General features: G+C 38.9%; 1 protein-coding gene across 1 annotated transcript; it reads left to right on the top strand.

Annotated features, from left to right (window-relative positions):
* Positions 1 to 1,740: 1,740 nt before the first annotated feature.
* On the top strand, positions 1,741 to 23,398 carry cnn3a (calponin 3, acidic a). The gene is made up of 7 exons (XM_041066185.1): positions 1,741 to 1,986; positions 18,403 to 18,524; positions 18,750 to 18,816; positions 19,100 to 19,237; positions 19,354 to 19,470; positions 19,894 to 20,040; positions 22,251 to 23,398. The coding sequence occupies exons 1-7, from the start codon at positions 1,930 to 1,932 to the stop codon at positions 22,590 to 22,592; spliced, it is 990 nt and encodes a 329-aa protein (XP_040922119.1). The 5' UTR covers positions 1,741 to 1,929; the 3' UTR covers positions 22,593 to 23,398.
* Positions 23,399 to 23,621: the final 223 nt, after the last annotated feature.

The following is a 23,621-nucleotide window of genomic DNA, read 5'->3' as shown; positions in this document are numbered from 1 at the left end:
TATAAATATGTACATACAGTATGTACAGATGTACAAACACATACCGTAAAAAAAGCCAAATAAATAAAAAAGTAAATAAAATAAAATAATAAAAGTGGTTCTCTGCTTTTGCACTGGTGGAAAGGAGGCTCATGCTGGATATCACAGAAGACTAAGCACAGCTGCAGCTGGTAGAAGTAATAATGGATAAGCCTACCTATATTCTTTCCAGCAAGTGTATTCCAAAAGTGGATTTAGACATTGGGCATCTTGTACAGACTAGTACATTAGTTTCTTGATTACTAAATGAAAAAGTAATCATAATGTCAACATTGGTACCTTGTGAATACGTCATAGTGTTTCAATGAAAGAGGGGCACATTGCATGAAAAGGGTCTCTTTGAAGTTTAGTGATGCCACTTCCAGTCAATAAACACAGTGAGTTCTCACACATGGGGAACATTCCAAGGAGTTGATCTTAGAAGGCTGGGCCCAAAATCACTCCCTATTAGAGAGCACTATATTTACTGTCCTTTTCTGGGTGTGTAATGTATTTTCTAAATAGTGCCCCCAAAAAGTCTCACAATGGAATAAAAAAAAAAAGTTGTTACATATACTACTGTATATGCTGATTACTCTCAGCAGCTGAACACCTGTGGGAGATTTTGGACCAGTGTGTTAGATAGTGCTGTCCATCACCATCATCAAGAATGCTGTTCCATCCTCCAGTAGAGTTTCAGAGACTCGTAGAATCAATGCCAAGGCACACTGAAGATGTTCTGGCAGCACGCGGCAGCCCAACACCTTACTGAGACAGAGTTGAGTTTTATGCTCATATTTACTGATTCTGATTTTATTTGACTTGACTGCTGGGCAGTGTCACAGCATATGGATTAGGCTCTGGGTCTCTGTAAAGCGCTTTGAGACAATTTTGATTGTGGAAGGCGCTATATAAATAAAATTGAATTGAATTGAATTGAAAATTAAAGTACCCACTTACCCACCACCATATCAGTAGAAATCTGAAGTGAATTGTATTATAATTGGATGATAATCATGAATCTTACAAGTTTACGTTCCTTAAGAGTCTGTCTTCTGCATAGGCTGAATGAAACCCCTATGTTTTGTTCCCACCTGGACCCGAGTTCGAATGCTAACATTGGAAGTGCAACAAGAACTTATACAGACCTGAGAAAGAAGTTCTCTCTGATTATTTCTCTATTTCTCTCCCTGGCTATTTTTTATTCCTCAGAGTCAGTCAAAATATTCTTATGGAAAGTTTAAAACATATTTCAACTGGATATAGTGAAAAAAACCCCATAATGTTTAATTTGCACCTTATTAAATGCTAGATTTGATCATATAATTCATCCTAACTTCTCCTCATTGACAGTCATTTCTACTGAATGTTTGTTAACATTTGATTGTAGAAAATATGGTACTTTTCTGACTTTGAATGACCAGGAACAATGTAAGCTGAATTGACTCAAACGATTTCAGTATCACTGGACAGTGTAAATGCCACAGTTCATGGCTCGTTCATGTTGTCATAAGCAATACTGTACCAGTATCTGTGTCAGTAATACTGTCACTTAAAACATGCATTAGTTTTCAAGTTCTAAAATGACTCACCTTTAAGAAAAGAGCATCAAGAGAGGGAGTAACCCGACACAAATCGGCTGCTCTGATTGGCTGTTGTGCTTACGCCAATCACTTGACGAACCTTTCTTTCTTTCTTTCTTTCTTTTTTTTCTTAGCGAACAGAGCCTATCGACAGAGGAAAAACTCAGTGGTACTCTTCACTGTGAACTCTCTCGGAATACTCTCCTTCTGGTTTGGGTGTTCACGGGAGCCGAAGCAGCTACTGCTTGATAGGAGTTTTCTACACCAGGCTCAGTGCTACATTGTAGCTGAGGATATTCATTTGGGTTTTACGCGCGAAGCCAAGAAAATGACTCATTTTAATAAGGGGCCAGCCTACGGATTATCTGCTGAAGTGAGGAGCAAAGTAAGTGTTACAGTTCCGACTTCACAATTTTTTGTTTCAGGGGAAAAGAACAACTTTTAGACGCTTAAAAAAAGTTAACAAAGGCTTAGCTAACACAGTTTTGTATCACTACTGTCTTCATAAACACGCAGCCCGTCTAATACTTTCTTCCATTGAGAGAAGCAACACATTGAACTCTAAGCTACTGAACAAAGTGGCAGTTTAATGTCCCCTTGCTCGTAGTAAAGGCTCTCTAAACTTTCCGAAGTTTCCCAAATTCCGTGAGCCTCTTATCAGCTCGGCGTTACATAAAATCAGGAGTGAAAACTGGGTAATATTAACTGCATCTCCATAAACGTCTAACTTTATATCTGCAAAGGCAGAAGACAGAAATGTGATCCACATATAATAGCTGAGATTTTCACCCAGTATTAGGGCCTACCTAGAGGACTGGATTTAGTCTAGAACAAAAAAGTCCAGCTCTAAACTCTGATGGAGTTTGTCCAAACCTTGTGAAAAGGTAGGCTATGTCTGCCGAATACCAAACGGGAATATTCCAGACATTGGACGTAGACCATTTTTCCCCTCATTGATGGGAAACCAGCTTTCCTTCCGCCGCTCTTTGTTTATTTGTTCGGTCACAAGAGCACTCTTAAAATATACTTATGGAGTTAAAGCTGTTTAGTGAACTGAAATTGATGATAAGATTCACTGTGTAATGTCGTTTAAATATTCTGGAATCTGAAAAAAATCCAAATTGAACTCGTTGTTTGTGTAGGAAGGATCCTGTCCCCAGCTGGAGTTGTGAGGCAGCTCCTGTAAAATGGATATAGCCTACTATACCTATTGATTCTCTCATGCTGTTGTTTGTGTTTCGATATGCTGTACTGTGTTATAATCATATTGCCACGTAGCAGTAGTATAATTACAAGTGTTTTCTGTTGTAAAAATAATAACTGAAGCACATATGCAGCAGTTCAACAGGAGCCTACACGGCTAAATGTGTCCGTTTTGTGAGTTAAAATAAATAAACTTAAATGAAAGGCGTCCATCAGATTTTATTCCAGACAGATGGAGACTGTTGGAGTTGAATATCTAAAGGATGACATCATTAGAAGAAGTGCACACTGCGCAGACACAGCCTCTCCATCAAGTTCACATCAGTCCTATGTTATGCTCATAGCACATCATTGACTGAAAGACCATAAAACAGTTTTGCATGAAGTCAGTCATTAATCGCAAATCACATGTACTTCACTGCTCATGATTTTAAAGGATACAGCAGTGTTGTTTTTGAATAATTTTCCATCACCTCAGCAGCCATGGATTGCGACTGATCTTTAATGTGAATTTTAGTGACTTAAAGCTTGCTTGAGTTTGGTAATCCATCACAAGAGACAGCATATGTGTTTTCACTTAGCATATGTGCAGACTGAAAAATTTGTGCTTCATAACCAAAGTACAAATCTTTGTAACTGTGGCAGCAATAAAAGTACATACACAATAACATTCACTGTAATGGAAAGAAAATTTAATAAAGTTTCAAGTTGCTGCAAGTGAACTTTGAAGAGGAACTCCACACTAAATTATTTTTTTGTGTTGTACACATAAAAACACAGATTCTTGTTGGCATAAGATGTTATTACAGGCGATTTTTTTTAACAGTACACATACATGTATGAAAACTGCATTTTTTTTGCTCAAAATTAGCTTGCATGTTTCATCTTGGATTCTGAAGTTTACTTAAACTGATTTCTCTGGCCACTCACTAGGCATGGCTCTTAGGTATATTTCATATGTTGACCCCCGACTATGGTAGCTAGTATAAATAGCAGGAACACTGGCTGACTGTAGCCCCAGGTTGTTCTGCTCACACAACAGTAGCTTTTCATGGCTGCTGGTAGCATTTGCATTAGAAAGCCTGGTTAAGTATTGTTGGAAAATAATGTTATCGTACATGAATGTCATTTATTACCTTTCAGTGGCAGTAAACACAACACATGGGCCCACTGATACCTGTGTAAAGCTACCTGTCTTTTAAGCAGAGACATAGAGTCTGACAGTAGATTGTCATGGCTGGTTAGCTTTGACCACCAACTCTATGCCACACTCAGCATTAGTCTGTCACTCTTCCCTGTTTCTCCTGACCTCCTGTGTCCCATACGTTGTGGCTATAAGGCCACGCCCCCTACAGTTGTTTACCATCCACTCCTCAGTTGCATTTTTTAAATAAGAGGGAGGGTTCTAGCTGAATTTTAGAGTGTAATTTGTTGGTTTGTTTGGTTAGTTGGCTCTTTTTAAATGCATTTATGACAAGCATGTCAGTATAGTTGTGTGCAAATATTCTTCCAGCTAACTGAAAGGTTCTGTACTGTTCACTGCTTATATTTGCTTTTAAAGCTACATCAGGCAATCAGTCATAATCTCCTATGGCACGTTAGCCAGAACCACAAATACAGGCTGGAATAAATACAGAAGAGTGATGCAAAGTTATACAGTAGAGTTGTCTGTTTGTGGTTATCCCATTGAAATTTCAAGCATGTGTAAGGTCACTGTGGAAAATATTCCCCAAACAGGAAGTGACTCATCTGAACTTTTAGGAGTAGAACTGCCATTTTGAGAAATTGAGAAATTAGCTCTTTGGTCTCTGAACATGATGGTAACAAAGTCATCTTTGTTTGGTATAGATCGTAAACCATCTGAAAACCTAGATGCCACTGTCCAAAGTGTAAAGCTATATATTGCGGTATACATAGATTGTACAATTTTATTTATTTATTTTTTAGATTGAAGCACTCATATTTTTACAACCCCACTATTTCCTTGTAGTGGGGTTTCCAATCTATGAAACATGGCTTTAAACCCTCAGTTTAGCTCATTACTTTTACCATTTTTGACAACAAAACTGCAACCAGTACTGTTATAATTAATCTACCTAATTTTTTGCATAATCAAATTATGCTACAAAGAAGTGCTGTTTTATTAGTCAGTGAAGCTCAGTTGGTCAGCTTGTGCACACTGTTTGCAAGAGAGTCACTGAACCAAACCGGAGGATCAGTACTGATCCTGGGAATTTTTTTAATGGATTGGTTTCAGCTAAAATCAACCTGATCACATGCAATCCTTTCTTTAGTGCATTCTGCTGTGTTTTGTCCACCTCAGCCTGCTAGGGTTGCAAAGCTGCTCTGCATAATGAAATCCGGGCTCTGCAGTGCACAATTTCACTGCATACGTGACTGAAAATTACAGTGCTAATGTGCAAAATTATTTGGAGGCACCAGTGGGAGTGGCTCAGGAGTTTTGACATCTGGATTGAGAAATTATACAGATTTAGTGATCTGACTGAACAGATGTGTTATTGAAGCTCAGTGTAGAAAACATTCAAGAGATAAGATAAGATAAGATAATACTGTATTGATCCCCGGAGGGAAATTTAGTTGTTACAGCAGCATAAACATAAATAACACGACATTTCACAAGAAACTAGAGAAATATAAAGTAAGTAACAAAAAAGCTTAGAAAATAAAATACAGAATATATAGAATAACCACAAGCAACTAGAAAAAAGATGTAAAGTAACAAATAAGCTAAAAAAAAAAGAGCTAAAATATAGAATATACAGAATAACCATAAAAAGAAATGAAATGCACAGCAGTGTAATTATGTCCTACAAGAAGCAGTTTCTTACTCACAGAATGAAACATCTGTTGTCAGGTTTGTTTGTCTGTACTCCACCAAAGATCATTTATGAGGGAAGAAGCTCCACTCTGTACCACCACTGTCCAGTCAGAGTACACTGAGTGTTTCTAATGTTCTAACAGCTGTGTGTACAGACAAATAAACTAAGCTGGTAAGTCTATTTCCCTTTAAAATGGTGCCACATTTGTAAGGAACATGCATTTGTGGGGTGAGCAGCAGAGAACCCTTTGCCTTCAAAACAGCATCAATTCTTCGAGGTACACTTGCACACAGTTTTTGAAGGAACTCGGCTGGTAGGTTGTTCCAGACATCTTGGAGAACTAACCACAGATCTTCTGTGGATGTAGGCTTCCTCAAATCCTTCTCTTCATGTAATCCCAGACAGACTCAATGATGTTGAGATCAGGGCTCTGTGGGCTCCATACCATCACTTCCAGGACTTCTTGTTATTATTTACGCTGAAGATAGTTCTTAGTGACATTGGCTGTATGTTTGGGGTTGTTGTCCTGCTGCAGAATAAATTTGGTGCCAGTCATATGTCTGCCTGATAGTATTGCATGATGGATAAGTATCTGCCTGTATTTCTCAGCATTGAGGACACCATTAATCCTGACCAAATCTCCAAATCCATTTGCAGAAATGCAGCCCCAAACTTGCAAGGAACCTCCACCATGCTTCACTGTTGTTAAATCCTTCTTTCATAAAGGTTTTAATGTTTAGTTTTTGTTGAAACTGTTTTAGAGGGGTGAAATGGAGTGGAAACACTTGTCAGTATAACACAATATAGTTCAGCAGCAGGGGGAAAAAAGGGATGTCCATGCTGTACACTGCAACAATTGAACTGTGGCTGTTCATTTTGGTTTCAGACAGGCAGAGAAGTACTTAAAGCTAATGCTCAAAGCTTGTTCTTGACCTCAGTACCATCTACAGTTTCATGACGACTGACTAAACATCTCCTGGCGAAGTTGGTGATGTGATTGAAAGCTCCAGAGTAACTTCTAAATATACTTTGTGTTTAGATTGTTTAACTGCAGTTTCTATGGGTTAAACCTGTTTTTAAACCTCAAATAGTGTGATGATAGGATTTGTAATACAATATTAACAAAAGAGATGTCTGTGATTTTAGGGCAACTTTTAATTTGATATGAGGCTGTGTGGTAGGTTTGAAGTGTGAAAGCTGTTGTTGAAGGCTGTTAAGTTCAGAGGATTGATTTCAGATCACGCTCAGGTTGTTCAGTGCTGTCCCTTGCCATATACATACTATGCAAAGTCGCAAATTCAGATATTGAGATCGAAATTCATGGTTTTCATTTGGATGCAACTGTATTCTTAATCTGTCTGCAAAGTGTAATGACACTGGTTTAGTTCCTCAACTGCTGTCAGGTATGCTCAGTTCAATGCAGTAAGAGTTCACAAAGCAAAAGGAGGAGGACAGGCAGGGGCCCATCTCTGTACCATTGCATAATGTATGATCAGTAGTCCATGCTCTTCACTGGGTTGCATACATCACATTCCTGAAATTCTTCAGCACAAACCCCTTGATGAGGACCCCAACCCAGCTATTGGGCAGTCACTGCACTTTACATTTCACTCTGCAAGCCTGGATAGTAGACATATGTTTCAGGTAGAAGTCATTTGTTGCTCCCTTTCTCCATAATATGTTTTGTGGAAAAAAAATACTTTTAAATTTTAAATGAAGTATCTAATAAATATTGTCTTGCATTCACAAATACTCCCAGCTGCTCAGTTGGCATCACTGGAGAAAGATGCATTATCATCTCCCTACTTAGGGACATATCTGGCTCCTTCCTGACCAACAGAGAAGTACCTGTTGTTTTACTCAAACCAACAGGTTGCTGCTCAACCTGTCAGCCAGAGGCTGTGCTTTCCCTTGATGCCGAGAAAACATTTGAGTTGAGTAGAACTATTTATTCATGGTACTGGATAAATTTTAGGTTTGGTATATCTTTCACTTCATGGATTAAAATATTGCATACCTTACCAACAGCTTCAGTACACAGGAGCACTACCAGATCCAATTATTTTAGAATACACAGGGGTGCTGCCTGTCTCCGTTTCTATTTGTTACAGCCATTGAACCACATGCCGTACCCCTGAGAGTGCAATGTAGCATTGCATGTGTCACTAGAAACCAAATAACACATAAGGTATTGCTATATGCACAGGGCCTCTTACTGTATATCCAGTCCAACACAATCAATGCCCAGGCTCCTATACAAATTACAACAGTTCTGCCTTTTCCCATTAATCTATTGATTACAACAGCTTTTCCTTCAAACTAGAACATCAGTCCTCCACTTACCTGGATGTAAATGTTACACATTTTTCAAGGACCTTTATGACCACAACTTGAAACTGCTATGGGCTTGGATGTTGTTCTCTCTGATGAGACTTAGCAACATAATTTAAAATGCATACATGCCACCTTTTTCTGCATGACATAGTCTCACCTAATTCAAAGTTGTACATCAATTGCACTATTCAAATGAGAAGTTGGCCAAAGTATGCCCTGGTATCCTGAATGGACACTATCCAGCTATGCTAGATCACATGTTTTGATCAAGCAATTATGCTATCAGAAGGCAACTTCTGGGTGATGATTTTCATAGCAATCTTCCATAAGTTTCTACAGGTAGGACAGGAGATGGTAGCCCCATAATTGCTGTCTTTGTAGTGTCTCCATCAGAAGAGCAACAGTCTAATTCTTCTGCACTGCCAAAAAAAGAAAGGGGTTATACTTGACTTGTGGTTGAAGTGTTTGCTAAAAGTCTGACTGGTTGGACAACAAGAGAACTCTCTCCCATGAATCTCTCAACTTTTCTGCTCAGCCCACATCTTTTCACCAGGGTCATGAACTCTGTGGTGACTGGCTCATCAGGCTTTGCTTGTTTGTCCGTTTTCAGGAGGAGAAGCATGCATTTATGTGTGGTTGAAACTTAATGTAAAAGTTATATAAAAAAATATGTGATCAAGAAACCTTAAATTCAGTCATTATCAAGATTTGATAAGTAGATTGCATGTAAGCAATCTACACTAGACACTAGATCAGAGATCTCAGACCACTTTTTTTTATAAATGCATTACTTCATTTTTTTTATCACACTTTAAGTTTTTTTCCCCTGCTTCTCAATGCTGTAACTCTTCAGCACGACATTAGGTAAACCTATGACCTGATGTGATGGACACATTAGATTTAGTGTGATCAACACACACTTTCACGCCCCCTTTATGTTCACTTTGTCTGTGGGTGGGCCACTGGCAGTTGTATCTTGGAAGCAGATTGATTGTGTTGTGTGTAAGTAGCTGGTAGAGCAGAGAAAGTTGAAAAGCTGATAAACAGACCTTCTGACAGATGAATCATCTAGGTCGATCTTATTGTTGTTTACAATCATGATTGTCAAGAATGTTCATCTGTGTAAAGGCAGACTGAAAGCATTCCAAAATGCACATACACACTTGTGACTAAATTAACTGTATCAATCAGGGTCTCTACTTATCAAACTTCTAAGAACCAAGTTTAACCACGCTCTAAAGCAGCAATATAGGACCAAAAAAAGTGTTTGAAAGAGAATAAGACACATTTCTCATGTGACTAACACCTACTGACTTTTTAGAGTAGCTCTTGTGTGATCACACAACACATTTAATATTTATTTAACATTTAATTTAAAACAAATTGGAAGCCATTATTACTGAAAGTTCTTGGAAAATGTGATCGAGTACTTTTAAATTTGTTACACAACTATTTGCAATACTTTCCATTAGGGGTGTGCGATATGACGATATTAGATCGTGAAGGATTAGAAAGTGTTGATGATCTGCCAGAGGACAGAGATCGTATTATCGTCTATAGGGCACATTAATTGCAGCTCTATGCTTGTGCACAGAAGCACGAAAAGTTTTTTTTGGGGGGGCAACTAACAGCCCGCTTCATGTGAACATGACCAACCAATCATGGCGAAGTATGAGCAGTGCTGATTTTTTTTTTTTTACTAGCCTCGCTGTTTTAGTCAAGGTGTAGCGGGTAGCCATGACCGACAACGAAAGTGAAAGCTTGGAGTTGGTCCCCAAAAAGAACTCCAGTCGTATGGACAGTGTTGGAGAGTAACGGAATACATGTAACGGCGTTACGTACTCAGAATACGTAACGCCATTTCTGTTTTGGCCAACGCATTCCTGTCCCGGCTCTGTTTTGCCGGCTGCGGCTCAAGCTCTCGCTCCTGCTGCTCCTCGTCCGACTCTATTCTGACCGACTGATCAGGCAAATGGCTCGTTTATTTACGTTTGTTTTCGTGGAGTTGGGGCTTCTGGGAAACGCATCAGGTTGCCTTCGTTCATTTAGAGAATAAATATAAACTTGTGAAACAGAGAAGTATCATCACGTAATCCATTGATTTCAACAATGTAACTGTATTCTGAATACTATCTATTTAAACTGTAACTGTAATGGAATACAGTTACTCATAATTTGTATTCTGAATACGTAACGCTGTTAAATGTTTTCCGTTACTCCCCAACACTGCGTATGGAACTGGTTTGGGTTTTCTCCAAACGACAAAGCGCAAACAACTGTCATTTGCAAAGTTTGCACAGAGAAGGTTCGAGCTTCGGATGGCAACACAATGAACCTCTTTAACCACCTGAAGAGGCAGCATCCGGAACAATTTGGTGAGAGCCAAGCAGCGAGGCCGACCACACATCAGCCAGTGGTAACGGCTAAAGACATTACACAGAAACAACCAACTATAACACAAGCCTTTGATAAAAGCACGCCATAAGAGAGAAGTAGCAAACGGTGGAAAGAGGTGACGTTTTTTGCCTTTATAACTAAGTTTTTACAAAGAAAATAGTTTGGTTCTAAATTAACTTCACTGTAAAAATGAACTGCGAGAAAATCGTGATCGTGATTTTAGCATTAAAAAATCGTGATGTGATATTTTTGACATATCGCCCACCCCTACTTTCCATGAGAGTGACTGAGCATTGTGAATGTCTTCCAGAGAGACTGTCTATAAATGTAGCCCGTTATTCCCATATTTGAATAATATAGCATCTCTTTCCTCTCTCTGACGACCAGCTTTTAACTCCACCTTCAAGTGAGTTCAGTTGAACAACTACAAAACAGAACAATAATTTGACTTCCAGTGTGGTCAGACAACACGTCTTATGAACTAGTTCTGTTTGAGTGTAACCTAAGCCTTGTTTCTACATTTACTTTTCACCAGGTCCATTCTTGTTTAAATTTCCCTTCTCAGTGATGGGGAGTTTTCATGGCAGTTCCCATGTAATGTGCTGACACCAGAGTTCTGCTGATCAGTATTGTTTTGAGTGCTGGCCCTCGATTACTCAGTGTGTACTGTCAGTGAGAAGCTTCCAATTTTAGACTCACAGGAAAAAAATTTGTCTGGACCTTTTGTTCAACTAGAGAGAGATAACACGTTTATCAGCCACTCTTAATGTTTTATCATAGCTCCCTTCATGAGATTATGTGGAAAAACAATTGTTCCTTTCATAACTGGGGGGAAAAGTTGAATGTTTATCATTTTGGTGACAGCCTCACCTTTAGTGTAGTGATGCCATTAGGTCATTATTTCTACTTGAATGTTTTGTATCAGTTCACCGAATGTGTCACAGCTCAGCCAACCACAGCAGAGTACAGCAGAGTCTGTTTGTTGCTATAGCCCATTGGCAAACTTTTTATTTAGATTTTATGTTAAATAGTGAAACAATCAGTAAGACACCTCTAGTGAGTATATGAACAATGGCCCTGTAATTTTCTCTCTCGTCATTATAGTGCTGACAGCACACATCCTTAAAGTTTAGCTAATGCCACAGAGTTGTTAATAAATAGAGTTATATTCATTTTACCTAAAGGATGTAATGGTAAATAAATCCACCATTTGCATGTTAGTGTAGTTATACTGAGTGCATTAGTTGTAGCCCTAAATCTGTTCTTCCCTGAAATTTTGACTTGTTGCTTATGTTTTTCTACTTGTACTCCCAGTGGGTGACATGTCTCCTCTCACCACAGTATGTGGTATGTTGAGTGTTTCTGAAGCTCGGAGGTGGTTATATATTAATGAATAGCAGCCCATCTGTTTGCTCAGCCTTGGTTCAGTACTCGGTCATGTGTATGATGTGACAAATGCCAATCAGCTTCATACTGATTAACCACTGTTGTTGGGTGATTTTTTCCCCTCATACACAGTGTTTCAGTTAACTTTATTACCTACCTGGCTGGACCATGTGTAGCTGAATCCATGACTAACCCCTGATAGTGTATTTTAATAAGTGCGTTGTGCAGTAGCACTGACTTCACTGAACTTATTTTCCAAATGCTTGCAGTTTTGTGCTGTCATCAAGAAATGCCTTTGGGTACAGAGATTAAATGGGGAGGGGGTTTGTCTGGTTTTCACTTCCAGCAGACTCAACCTTCCAGATTTTTCCCTCAGAAGCTCGGTTTAATGGTTCCATCAAGAGGCTTAGATCCCTTTTTCCAATGCCTGACTTTTTTTTTCTGAGTTCTTGGCAATACTCCTCCAAAATAACTGCTGGGAGAAGAGAGAAAAATGCCTTCCTCCTAATCATTCGAGCTCTTTGGCCTCTTAGTGGGGTTCCTCTGTGTTGTCAAACTCCACAGACACAAAAAGCCTCACATTACTGCTTGAATGACACAATTTTCAACCCTGATAATATGACCAAAGACGATCTGACCTATAACTTTAACCTTACACTAAGTCACAGTTTGGAACACAACATCCTCCTTGGTTTTTAGCAAGCACTAGGAGTAGGAGTAGGCTTTTGAAGATTCAGTTTGTCAGGTCATTACATGACAGCAAGTTTTTCACCAGAAATGGCGCAATGTATCTGATGTGACTGTTGACAGGCTTCAGTGGAGGACAAGTGATGGAAATTAAGTTTAAAAAATTGTCAAATGTTTGTCTTCAATACTTGTGTGGTTTAAAAAAAATTATAAATACCTGTAAGATTTTATGCCATATAGTTTGATTTTAGTTAGATATGGTTTGTCTGATTGCTATAACACCGTAATGGTTTAATTTAAAGCCACATTTCATGTTGTAAACATGAAAGCAGTATTGTGCAATACCATAGGTTTTGGTTTTGATTATAGCTAAGGCAATTAGTCAGTAAATCATATAATCAGTCACCAAAAGGAAAAAAAGCGAATACATATAATTAACAGCTTGAGTCATTTTTCAAGCAGAAAAATGAGAATTGGCCTCTAGCATTTCCTGTTTGCAGTATACCCATGGATGCAGTTATACTGAAGAAAAACATGATGAATCTTAGGCAAGTTTTTGGATAAACAGACTTTTTCCTATGTTTTCTAAATGCATTTTTGGATGTTTATTCTGGACATCAGAGACAGTGTTATTTTGAGAAAATGCAAGTCACACTGAATCTATAAATATTTGTGGTCGCAGTTATTACTTAAGAGAAGGAGTGTGATTTTTGTTTTTCATTTTTTATTTTTTACTCAAATTGCTGAAATTGTGAACAATGGGTTTTAAAGTACCCGTATTGCCTACATGAGCTGTGTGACACGACCACTGTAGCTGCAGCATCGACTGCACTGGTCTGGCCAAACTACAATAAGTAACTTTCCATTTGTTTTAGAGCATCTGCATTTACCTATCCCTTTCACCTCAATATCTTTGCCTCATATCTCTCCCTCTGCACCCCTTTAACTATCCCTTAGAAGGTATTTGCTGGTACAAACCCCTCATATTACGAGGTGGTTTAGAATAAGCTGAAATTCTAATACTTTACTGCCACATACTTTGACTTTGGGCTTTGATCCCATTTGATTAATTTTTATTATTACAGACATTTCATTGATTAAATTAATAATCCGTTTGCAAAAACAAAATCAGCAGATTGAAAATTAAAATAATCAGTAGTTGTTGCCCTGTTTCATTTAGAACTTGGTGAAACATTGTGAAATTTGCTTTGTTAGATTTTTTGTAAAAAGGTGCTTGAAATTGGGGTATTTTCTCATAAAACATTTGAAAAATCTGACAGAAAAGGATACAGCAATTTAATGAAAGTAGTAGCTTGTATGCTTGTCACCTCAAGAGCGCCTAGAACCCTGTTACACCAACCACCTATGAGAAACATAAATCCATGTCTAGGCTCTAGCCTGGCACTGCTATGGTGAGTCACACCACAAGAATTCTACTAAACAACACCAGAGCAGAGGTCTTTGAAGAGAAAACGACTTTCTGATTTTTTTTTTCACGGTGAAATTGTGAAAGAGGCATACTATCAGACAAACTCAATGTTTATACTATAAGTGCAGGTCTGTCCTCAGGAAATAAGCGCGGACTATTCAGAGATGGACAGCAGATGGTTTCTCTCTTGTGGTTCTTCTTTGACAAACTGAAGCAGACTCTTTGTCCTGCTATGGATTAGCAGGTTGTCTGTGGGATGTTTATGCAGCGTCAACCAACACTAAAAGGCTGTTTACACAGTCCAGAGGGCTAATGGGAGGAGGGTTACTGTATTGTAAGATTACTTTTACATTGACAAAAGTGTCAGAGAAGCTTTTCAGCTTTGTGATATTGTAGAGCTATAGGTGAGCTATTTTTTTTTGTTTGTTGCAGCTGAATTATCAATTAGTCCACCAAATAATATCTAGAACTATTGAACAGGCTATTAATGATGCACGATTTGATGAAAATGTGCGATTGCGATTATTGTGGAAAATATTGCGATTTGTGATTGCGATTACGATATTATAAATATATCCTGTCCAGTGTGCGGATCATATTTTGAAACACCTCCTTATTAACTGTATAAATCGGCACCATATCTCGGGCCAAATAGTTTGTTATGGAGTCTGTGATTTTCCTATGTCTTTTTGAGGTCTCTTCGTATGGCCTGACACTTGCAAATGTATCCGTGATTGTATGTTGTGCTTCTTTCAGGCAGTTTTCAGTTTTATCTTTCACCTTACTTGGTTGGGCTTTTATTTGCATGCACTCGTCGAATTTTTCTCTGTTGTCTCAAATGTTGATAGAGATTGGTCGTATTACCTTGGGACGTAGCAACTTAAGCTTTGCAGGTTTTACACAGCACATCTTGCTGTTCAGGGTCGTCATACCTGAATCCAAAGTATCGCCATACAACTGAAGTTGCATTTTTTTTCGCCACCAACTCTGCTTGTCCCTTGTGTTCCTCCTCAGCGTCCATGTCGGTCACTACTGTTTGCTGAAAGCCGGGTAGTCACGTGACCATACCTGTGGCTGCCCACAGCGTGTGGATGTGGCACAATTACTCCACCTTGGTTTACATTAAATTGCAGTCTTTTATGCGGTTACGTAATCGCACAGCGTGACATTGCGATTGCGATTAAATTAATCGTGCAGCACTACAGGTTATGGTGCATTGTTGGTGCTATTTTCATAGTAACATTGTGATCAATGAGGATCACGATGTCCATAGTACCACTGATCCCATAATACCACTGTCAAAATTTGCCTGGCAGTATATCACATTTCTGTTACCTATCCTGTACAATGTTGACCATGAAATTATTGGATAGCTGAGGATATGATTAAGGGTTCAATATGCTTGAAACAAACTACAATTGCTTGTAAATGTATCTTCCAGTCACATCTTAAGTCAAAATGTTTGTGCCTACTGAATGGCCACACGTGAAGGTGGAGTGAAAAGACTACAGTCATAGCCTCATCCTGGCTCTATCCCACTACCTCCGTTACCTCTCTTGGAGCTCTATCTTTTGCGTGTCTGTGTAGTCTGGATGCAGTGATTCAAATAATTGGGGATAACAAAGCACACTTTCAAACACTCTCCTCCAAGGCAAATGTGTTGTTGGTTGTAAACTGGAAAAGTGAGAGGATTAGTTATGTGAAGAATGAGAGTAAAGACTTAAGAGAAAAGTTAAAAACTGTCCAATTGCTGCTTTAAGTGGGTGTGTTGTGGGATAGTTGTTGTTGCTGTCTGACCAAGTAGGACATCAAAAGGGAGTGTAGTTGTTCCAAACAGTGCACATTTTCAGACAGTTTGTCCAGGAAGATATTCATAGTATTACCCTCACTTGTTCACATGAAAAGTGCCATAAATGGTTGAGTAGTAACTGAAAAAAGAGAGCTAGAGAGAGAAGTTCAATCCTTTGCTTCTTTCTCACCTCCATACAGTCACTGTGTAAAATGAGTGTGAATGTTGTGTTGTTGGTTTTAGAAAGTGTCAGATATGGTCAGACACAGTCCCCTGTCTGCAATGGCAGAAAGGTGGTGGCGATGGGGTCATTCGATAGGGGTCGGAGAGCACATCTTTGGAGCTACTTCTGGGGCATAGTCTACAAGTACACTGCTTTTTATTAAAACGGGTTTTCCTCCTTTGTTCTCAAGAAATATCACGTCCACAAAAAAATCTCTGTCCAGATAAAAATGAAAAATCATGTTGCACAGTGCTGTCAAGAGCATGCCAGACCAGATCCGATATAACCCTAACCGTAAATCCATGTAGACCAATCAGAAGCCTAAAAAATTACCTCTGTGGCGCTTTCTGGCTCCTCTGTTCTTCGTTATAATGGAAGAGTGACTGTACATTTATGTGTAAACGTAAAAAGTTGCGTTAGCAAGGTTAAAACCAGCACTATTTTGGCTATGTCCACCATTGCACAAAATCACCTCAAATAAACAAAAGAGATAGTGGTGCACACTCTGACATCATAAGCCAAAACCTGTTTTCTCTGTCTACACATCAACAGTGAAAACACACTCCGTGAATATCTTCACTCTGGAAGGAGTTTTGCCAAATGTCTGTTTTCCGTGACCTAAAATGCAGTTTGTGAGTGGACAAAAGGCCGAAATGCATAGAAAAAATGATGTTCTAAAAAGTATCTGTGTACATGTGGATTAGGCAGTTTGGCTGGAGTATAAGGCTTGCTTAACTAACTAAAAGTTATGTTGCATTTGCAGCTCAGTGAATGGAGTGACTGGTCTAGCATACAGTGCACAGGAGTAAAAGCCTAAATACGGCTCCCCTTACCTTTTTATTACATCAAGGATAACTTTGAATTAAGACTCTGAATCATGATATTGCCAAATGTTCTCACCCCTTATACCCTATTTAAGCTCACTGTTGGCTGTCCAGGCCCACAACTTTACTCTTTTGCTCTTATGCTCTGTGTTCTCATAGCATCATTGTTGGCCACAGCAGGCAGCTGGTTTCAGAGGAAATCCATTGTACAAACACCAGACAGGCACAGTTAGAAACTAACTGGTGAATATTTAGTATTTAACAACTAAAGCATTAGGTATTTCACTCAGGAGTTGGTAGAGATCAAAAATAAAAAGAGGGTGAATATTGGACATATCCATCAGGTGAACACAGACACTGCTCCAAGTGAATGCTAATTTTTTTCAGTAAACTGGTGGATGTGTAAATAAGTAACAGTGTACCAAAAGTTCACCATATCAACTTAAAAGGTGATGGTTCTTTGTTGTGTTCATGACATGTTTCTCCAAGTGTCAAAAAAATAAATATTAAAATAAATATAAAATAAATATTCATATAGACATTAGAGTTTATGCTGGTTTATGCTGGTTTAATTAATGACACAACTAGCTGGATTTTTAATGTGATTTTTTATGAATTTGTGGAGTTACAATAATATAATTCCACAAATCCATCTGGTGAATTTTTAACTTCTAACTACAACCTGCTGTTAGACAGGTAGCTTTCTTGCCCTCCCCAGATGTCTGACAGGTCCTAATAATACATCTTTTGTTATTTTAGGTATTAAAATTCTAAACAACAGTCTTACACAGCATTAGCTGGTGAAATATTCCCTATGTCATAAAAGTCTATTATTTCACTTGATTTGTCTCTGTTGTAATCTTGCAATGGCATAGCCATTGCACTAAAGTGATTATTCCACAGGTGGAACAGTTACATCCACTGTAATCTCTATATAAAATAAATATTCATATAGACATTAGAGTGTTGTTTTAAGATACAGTATGCTGGAAAAAGTGGGAACCTATCCTTCAACAAACAGAAGCAAAATATGACATCTGTTATTGATCTTAAATGTTATCTAAAGTCATGTATGGGCCCATTGGTCTCAAAAACAGTTGTCATGATAGCCTATGAAATCAGCTAACTTTCATTATTATGATCTTTGTGATGTACTTAATGTGAACTACTTGGTGTGGGGGGCTATCTTCGAGGGTCCACTGTGTTCCTAGTAACAGACATCCAAATGAGGACCTGAGGTAGGCTAGGTCTGAATTACATTTAGTCTATCCAGGTCTGGTAGGATTGTGTTGTTACTGCTGTGGGTTTCTAGTCTGTGTGTCAATATGTGCAATACCAGGGTGGATCCAAGTGGCTCCATTCATCCCTCTATCATGTCAGGTGGTTTCTGTCCTGTACTCTTATGGACTCGCTATCATCTATCAGTAAATTAGATGTTTATCAGTAACAATTAAAAATAAAATAGTCTGGAAATACCTGCAGATCTTCTGATGAAAAATGGAACAACAGTGCAATAAGAACTCAACTTCACTTGCCTCTCGTTATCATATAGAGCTTCTGATTGGCAAACTGGCCTAGTCCAGCTTGAACTTTTCTTATTTTCTGATTTCTTATTTCATATTGATATTTTTGCAATTTTATTTTATTTAAAAAAGGAAAGCAGACTTGATATGATGTTTTATCTTTCAGATTGCTCAGAAATATGACCCACAAAAGGAGGAGGAGCTCCGCTTCTGGATTGAGGAAGTAACAGGGATGTCTATTGGAGAGAACTTCCAGAAAGGGTTGAAGGATGGAGTTATCCTCTGCGAGTAAGTGCTCTGTGTGTGTGTGTGTTTGTGTTTGTGTTCATGTTCATGTTCATGTTCATGTTTATTTGTAATGCATCTCAGGAGAGTGTGTGTGGCTCTGTGGTGTTACGATGCCAAATGTACCGCAGATCATGTCTGTGATGGCAGAACTTGTTCTAAAATGTATACTTGTTGTTTATAGATCAGATCATGTTCTGATATGTTATGTTTCCCTTCCCCTCTTAGACTGATTAATAAGCTGCAACCTGGTTCAGTAAAGAAAATCAACCTTTCACAGTTGAACTGGCACAAGGTAAGACTTATGAACTGGAGCAGTGCTCTCACATCATCTGCTGATAACAAAAATTCATTAAAGAAAGCAACTCAGAAGTTAGCGTCATAAAGAGGACATTCAGCTCAGCTTCTTTAAGACTGGTCATAGCACATCAGACTCCGATGAGAAGTGACCTCATTAATGAAGCTTTCCCTGCTTTTCTTTAACAGCTTTATTTGTGCCGTTATTGCTTCCTTCTGCTTTTGTTGGTAGTCTCCATCTCAGCCCCCATCATTTTAATTTTTTTCTGTGGCTTCTGCAGCTGGAAAACCTTGGGAATTTCATCAAAGCTATCCTGGCCTATGGTCTAAAGCCCAATGACATCTTTGAGGCCAATGACTTGTTTGAAAATGGGAACATGACTCAAGTCCAGACCACACTGCTCGCTCTGGCCAGCATGGTGAGTGAACACACAGTACAGAGGGTCATTGTCTACTGAGGAACACATCATCCATTCTTTTAGGACACAAATCTTATGTCACATCAGTCCGTTGACCAACATGTCCTTTCTGTCAGGCAAAAACCAAAGGTATGGACACAAAGATTGATATTGGGGTGAAATATGCAGACAAACAAGCTCGACATTTTGATGATGAGAAGATCAAGGCTGGTCAGTGTGTCATTGGACTGCAGGTAACTATGCATTGGTGATTATATTGTTCTGGCTGGAACAGGAACTGGCATCTTTAAGCTGACATCACTGAAAATTAATGTTATTCTTACAGCTTTAAATATAATCACTTCAGTGCCAGAGAAATAAATAGATTCAACATTTTCCCTAGAGAGTTTTGTTTCCTCTGCAGTGAAAAAACCATGGGGCTTTCCATTAAAAGCCAGGCAAGGGTAATACTTTTAAATGTAGGAACTCTTCAGGGACAGAAACTAACAAGAACAGTTCCCCCAAAATTGTTACACAACGGGCTTTTCCACCAAAACTTGCAGGAAGTTTAATTTCTCCTGTGAAATGCACGTTCATTCTTTCCAGTGTTATTTGAAACAAGAAACTGATTTGTGATTGGATTTGGTGAGATGCTATTGTTGGTCTTTTGTCCTCAGATGGGAACAAACAAGTGTGCAAGTCAGGCTGGAATGACTGCTTATGGAACCAGAAGACATCTGTATGATCCAAAGACTCAGACTGACAAACCCTATGACCAGACCACCATCAGCCTGCAGATGGGAACCAACAAAGGCGCCAGCCAGGTTAGAACCCACTCCTCTTTTCTTGTTATTGGATTTGTTTTTACTTTTAAAGGACACCAAAACCACCTATCTAATACAGTATGACTAACAAATATTTTCTATCCCACCAAAGCCTGATGTAGCTTGTTGACAGTTCCATGTTCATACCACTTATCCTGGAACGTAGCACTACAGTATGTGTACAGGTTATACAGGTTCAGGGTGCAAATAGTACAAAGCTGATTTTACTGCTGATACTGCAGCAAATATCTGTTCATGCAGACAGTTTTGGTTTTATGTAACCAAGTTTTGAGATATTTGTCTCTGGGATTTTTGCCTCCACACTAATACAGTAGAGCTGAATGGAATTTAGTTTTCAGTACTGCTCACAAAAGTGAAAAACATCATCTAAGATTTCAATAACCACAAGGCCTTCCAGAAACAATGTCTTAACAGTGTGTTACTCTGGATAAGCCATAGAACACACTGAGTGTTCTTATAGGAGTAGACTGTGCTCAATAATGCTTTCAGTGAGAACTGTTGTTTTGTGGATTACAGTATTTAGAGTAACTAGGTGTTCAGATTGAAATCAGCCCTGGGTTAGAACAATGCAAGGAGGTATGTTGGTGTGAGACTGGTGAGACATGAAATACCAGGAAATCCAATTTGAGTAACAGATCTGTTACTGTAAAAGCTTATGAATGTGAATGTGAAAGCTTATCAGGCTCCAAAACAATGCACAGATGTTTGTAACTCTCACATAGGGAATTGACAATTTTATTTAACAATTATTTAACTCTCATCTTAACAAGTGTGAGACAGGCAATAGAAATAATCTACATTGCCCCCAAAAATTATTTGATTGATGTGAATGGCAGATAATCCTTTTGTTAATGAATCATGAACATCCCTTGTTGGAACTTTCTCCAAATATATTTATCTGTAAGAATCTGTACAATTATTACAGAGCATTCAATACCTGTTGAGTAGGGGTGTGCGAAATGACGATATTAGATCGTGAAGACGATCTTGATGTTGACGATCTGCCAGAGGAGAGAGATCGTATTATCGTCTATAGGGCACATTCTATTAATTGCAGCTCTATGCTTGCGCACAGAAGCACAAGAGGTTTTTTTTTTTTCCTTGGGCAACTAACAGCCCGCTTCACGTGAACATGACCAACCAATCATGGCGAAGTACGAGCAGTGCTGATTTTTTTTTTTTTTTTTTTACTAGCCTCGCTGTTTTAGTCAAGGTTTAGCGGGTAGCCATGGCCGACAACGGAAGTGAAAGCTTGGAGTTGGTCCCCAAAAAGAACTCCACTTCAGTTGTATGGACAGTGTTGGGGAGTAATGGAATACATGTAACGGCGTTACGTATTCAGAATACGTAACGCTGTTTCTGTCTTGGCCAACGCATTCCTGTCCCGGCTCTGTTTTGTCGGCTGTGGCTCAAGCTCTCGCTCCTGCTGCTCCTCGTCCGACTCCATTCTGACCGACTGATCAGGCGAATAGCTCGTTTATTTACATTTGTTTTCGTGGAGCTGGGGCTTCTGGGAAATGCATCGGGTTGCCTTCGTTCATTTAGAGAATAAATATAAACTCGTGAAACAGAGAAGTATCGTCACATAATCCATTGATTTCAACAATGTAACTGTATTCTGAGTACTATCTATTTAAACTGTAACTGTAATGGAATACAGTTACTCAGAGTTACTCAGAATATGTACTCTGAATACGTAACGCCGTTACATGTATTCCGTTACTCCCCAACACTGCGTATGGAACTGGTTTGGATTTTCTCCAAACGACAAAGCGCAAACACAACGAACCTCTTTAACCACCTGAAGAGGCAGCATCCGGAACAATTTGCTGAGAGCCAAGCAGCGAGGCCAACCACATATCAGCCAGTGGTAACGGCTAAAGACATTACACAGAAACAACCAACTATAACACAAGCCTTTGATAAAAGCACGCCATATGAGAGAAGTAGCAAACGGTGGAAAGAGGTGACGTTTTTTGCCTTTATAACTAAGTTTTTACAAAGAAAATAGTTTGGTTCTAAATTAACTTCACTGTAAAAATGAACTGTGATAAAATCGTGATCATGATTTTACCATTAAAAAATGGTGATGTGATATTTTTGTCATATCGCCCACCCCTACTGTTGAGTATTTGTACACTACCGTTATCGTTTTGTAAAGTTTCTGCTGCTTTTTTGGTTTCCTGTAGGCAGGGATGTCTGCCCCTGGTACTCGCAGAGACATCTTTGACCAGAAAGTGGCACTACAGCCACTGGACAACACCACCATCTCCCTCCAGATGGGCACCAACAAGGTGGCGTCTCAGAGGGGTATGAGTGTGTACGGTCTGGGTCGACAAGTCTATGACCCCAAGTACTGCGCCCCCCCAACAGAGCCGGTCATCCACACTAATGGCAGCCAGGGCACTGGCACCAACGGCTCCGAGATCAGCGATAGTGACTATCAGGCCGAGTTCCAGGAGGATGAGTACCATGGAGGTTATCATGACAACTACAGCTCCCATTACAACGACCAGGGCATTGACTATTAGTGGTAACTTCCTCCTCCAGAGCAGTATTAACAAGTGTACTTTATCTACACAACAGAGCAAGTCTTTTGCTATCCTCACTAGTCTTTATTCTCTTGAAGCATAAAATGAAATGTTGCCTTGACTGCTTTCCTTCTTCACCTAGACTCTATTATCTGAGCAGCAAAGGTTGCAAGAAGTTGTAGCATAGAATAATGAGATGCAAAGATACAGTGATGAATATGTTTTTTTTTTTTAAGCTAAAGAGCATTCTTTTTAATACCCACTTTTTAAAAGATGTCTTAATGATGGAACACTGAAGTAGTGATTACTTTGTTGATGGATGGTGTAGCATAAAGTGAAGCTGCTGCATTCCAATGTTTATATTCCTTGGACTGAGACTTTGCTGATCTATGTGAAAGGGATTCCCATGTGTAGTCCTCAACAATAGGCTGATGTACGTGCCTTTTGCCCCCTCTGTGTTTTGTCTATATTCATACACCAATCCACAGTTTGTGTTACTGGTATTCTTTACTTTTTTCTTTCTTTTTTTTTTTTTTACCACATTTAATCACTAGATAGTTGTTTTCTTTAAATATTGAGCATGTAAATCCTGATGGCTGTCAGTGCAGATGACCAAACCTAAGCTGACTCTATTTCACAGCTAGACTTCCACGTGGCATCACATGACCTATATTTTCATATCGTTTCCCTTGTATTCCCAAAACTGTATTTATTGTGATGACACTCATTGCAAAACAGTCCACTGTTGAATGGTTCATAAAGAAAATGGTATGTTATAAATAAAACCTTAAATTCTTCAATTCTGAGAGCTTGTCTGCACACTATTGTTAACATATACCATATCCAGCCATGTTGAAAGAAGGTGCTACAACTGTTAAGTGTAGTGTTAACATATAAGAACATCATATTTCTTACTATATGGAATGGAGAGATCAAAGGTCTGAGACAGGAATGTGTAGATTTGAAGTGGAAGCATTCCAAAGGTTAATTATTAGCAACAAGCAGTAAGTTGATTAAGGCTTAAAAGAT

Source organism: Toxotes jaculatrix, chromosome 20 (genome assembly GCF_017976425.1).
Source record: "Toxotes jaculatrix isolate fToxJac2 chromosome 20, fToxJac2.pri, whole genome shotgun sequence".
In the NCBI taxonomy this organism is placed as follows: Eukaryota; Metazoa; Chordata; class Actinopteri; family Toxotidae; genus Toxotes; species Toxotes jaculatrix.
The sequence above is the reverse complement of the archived record's forward strand: the minus strand, read 5'-3'. Positions and strand labels throughout refer to the sequence as shown.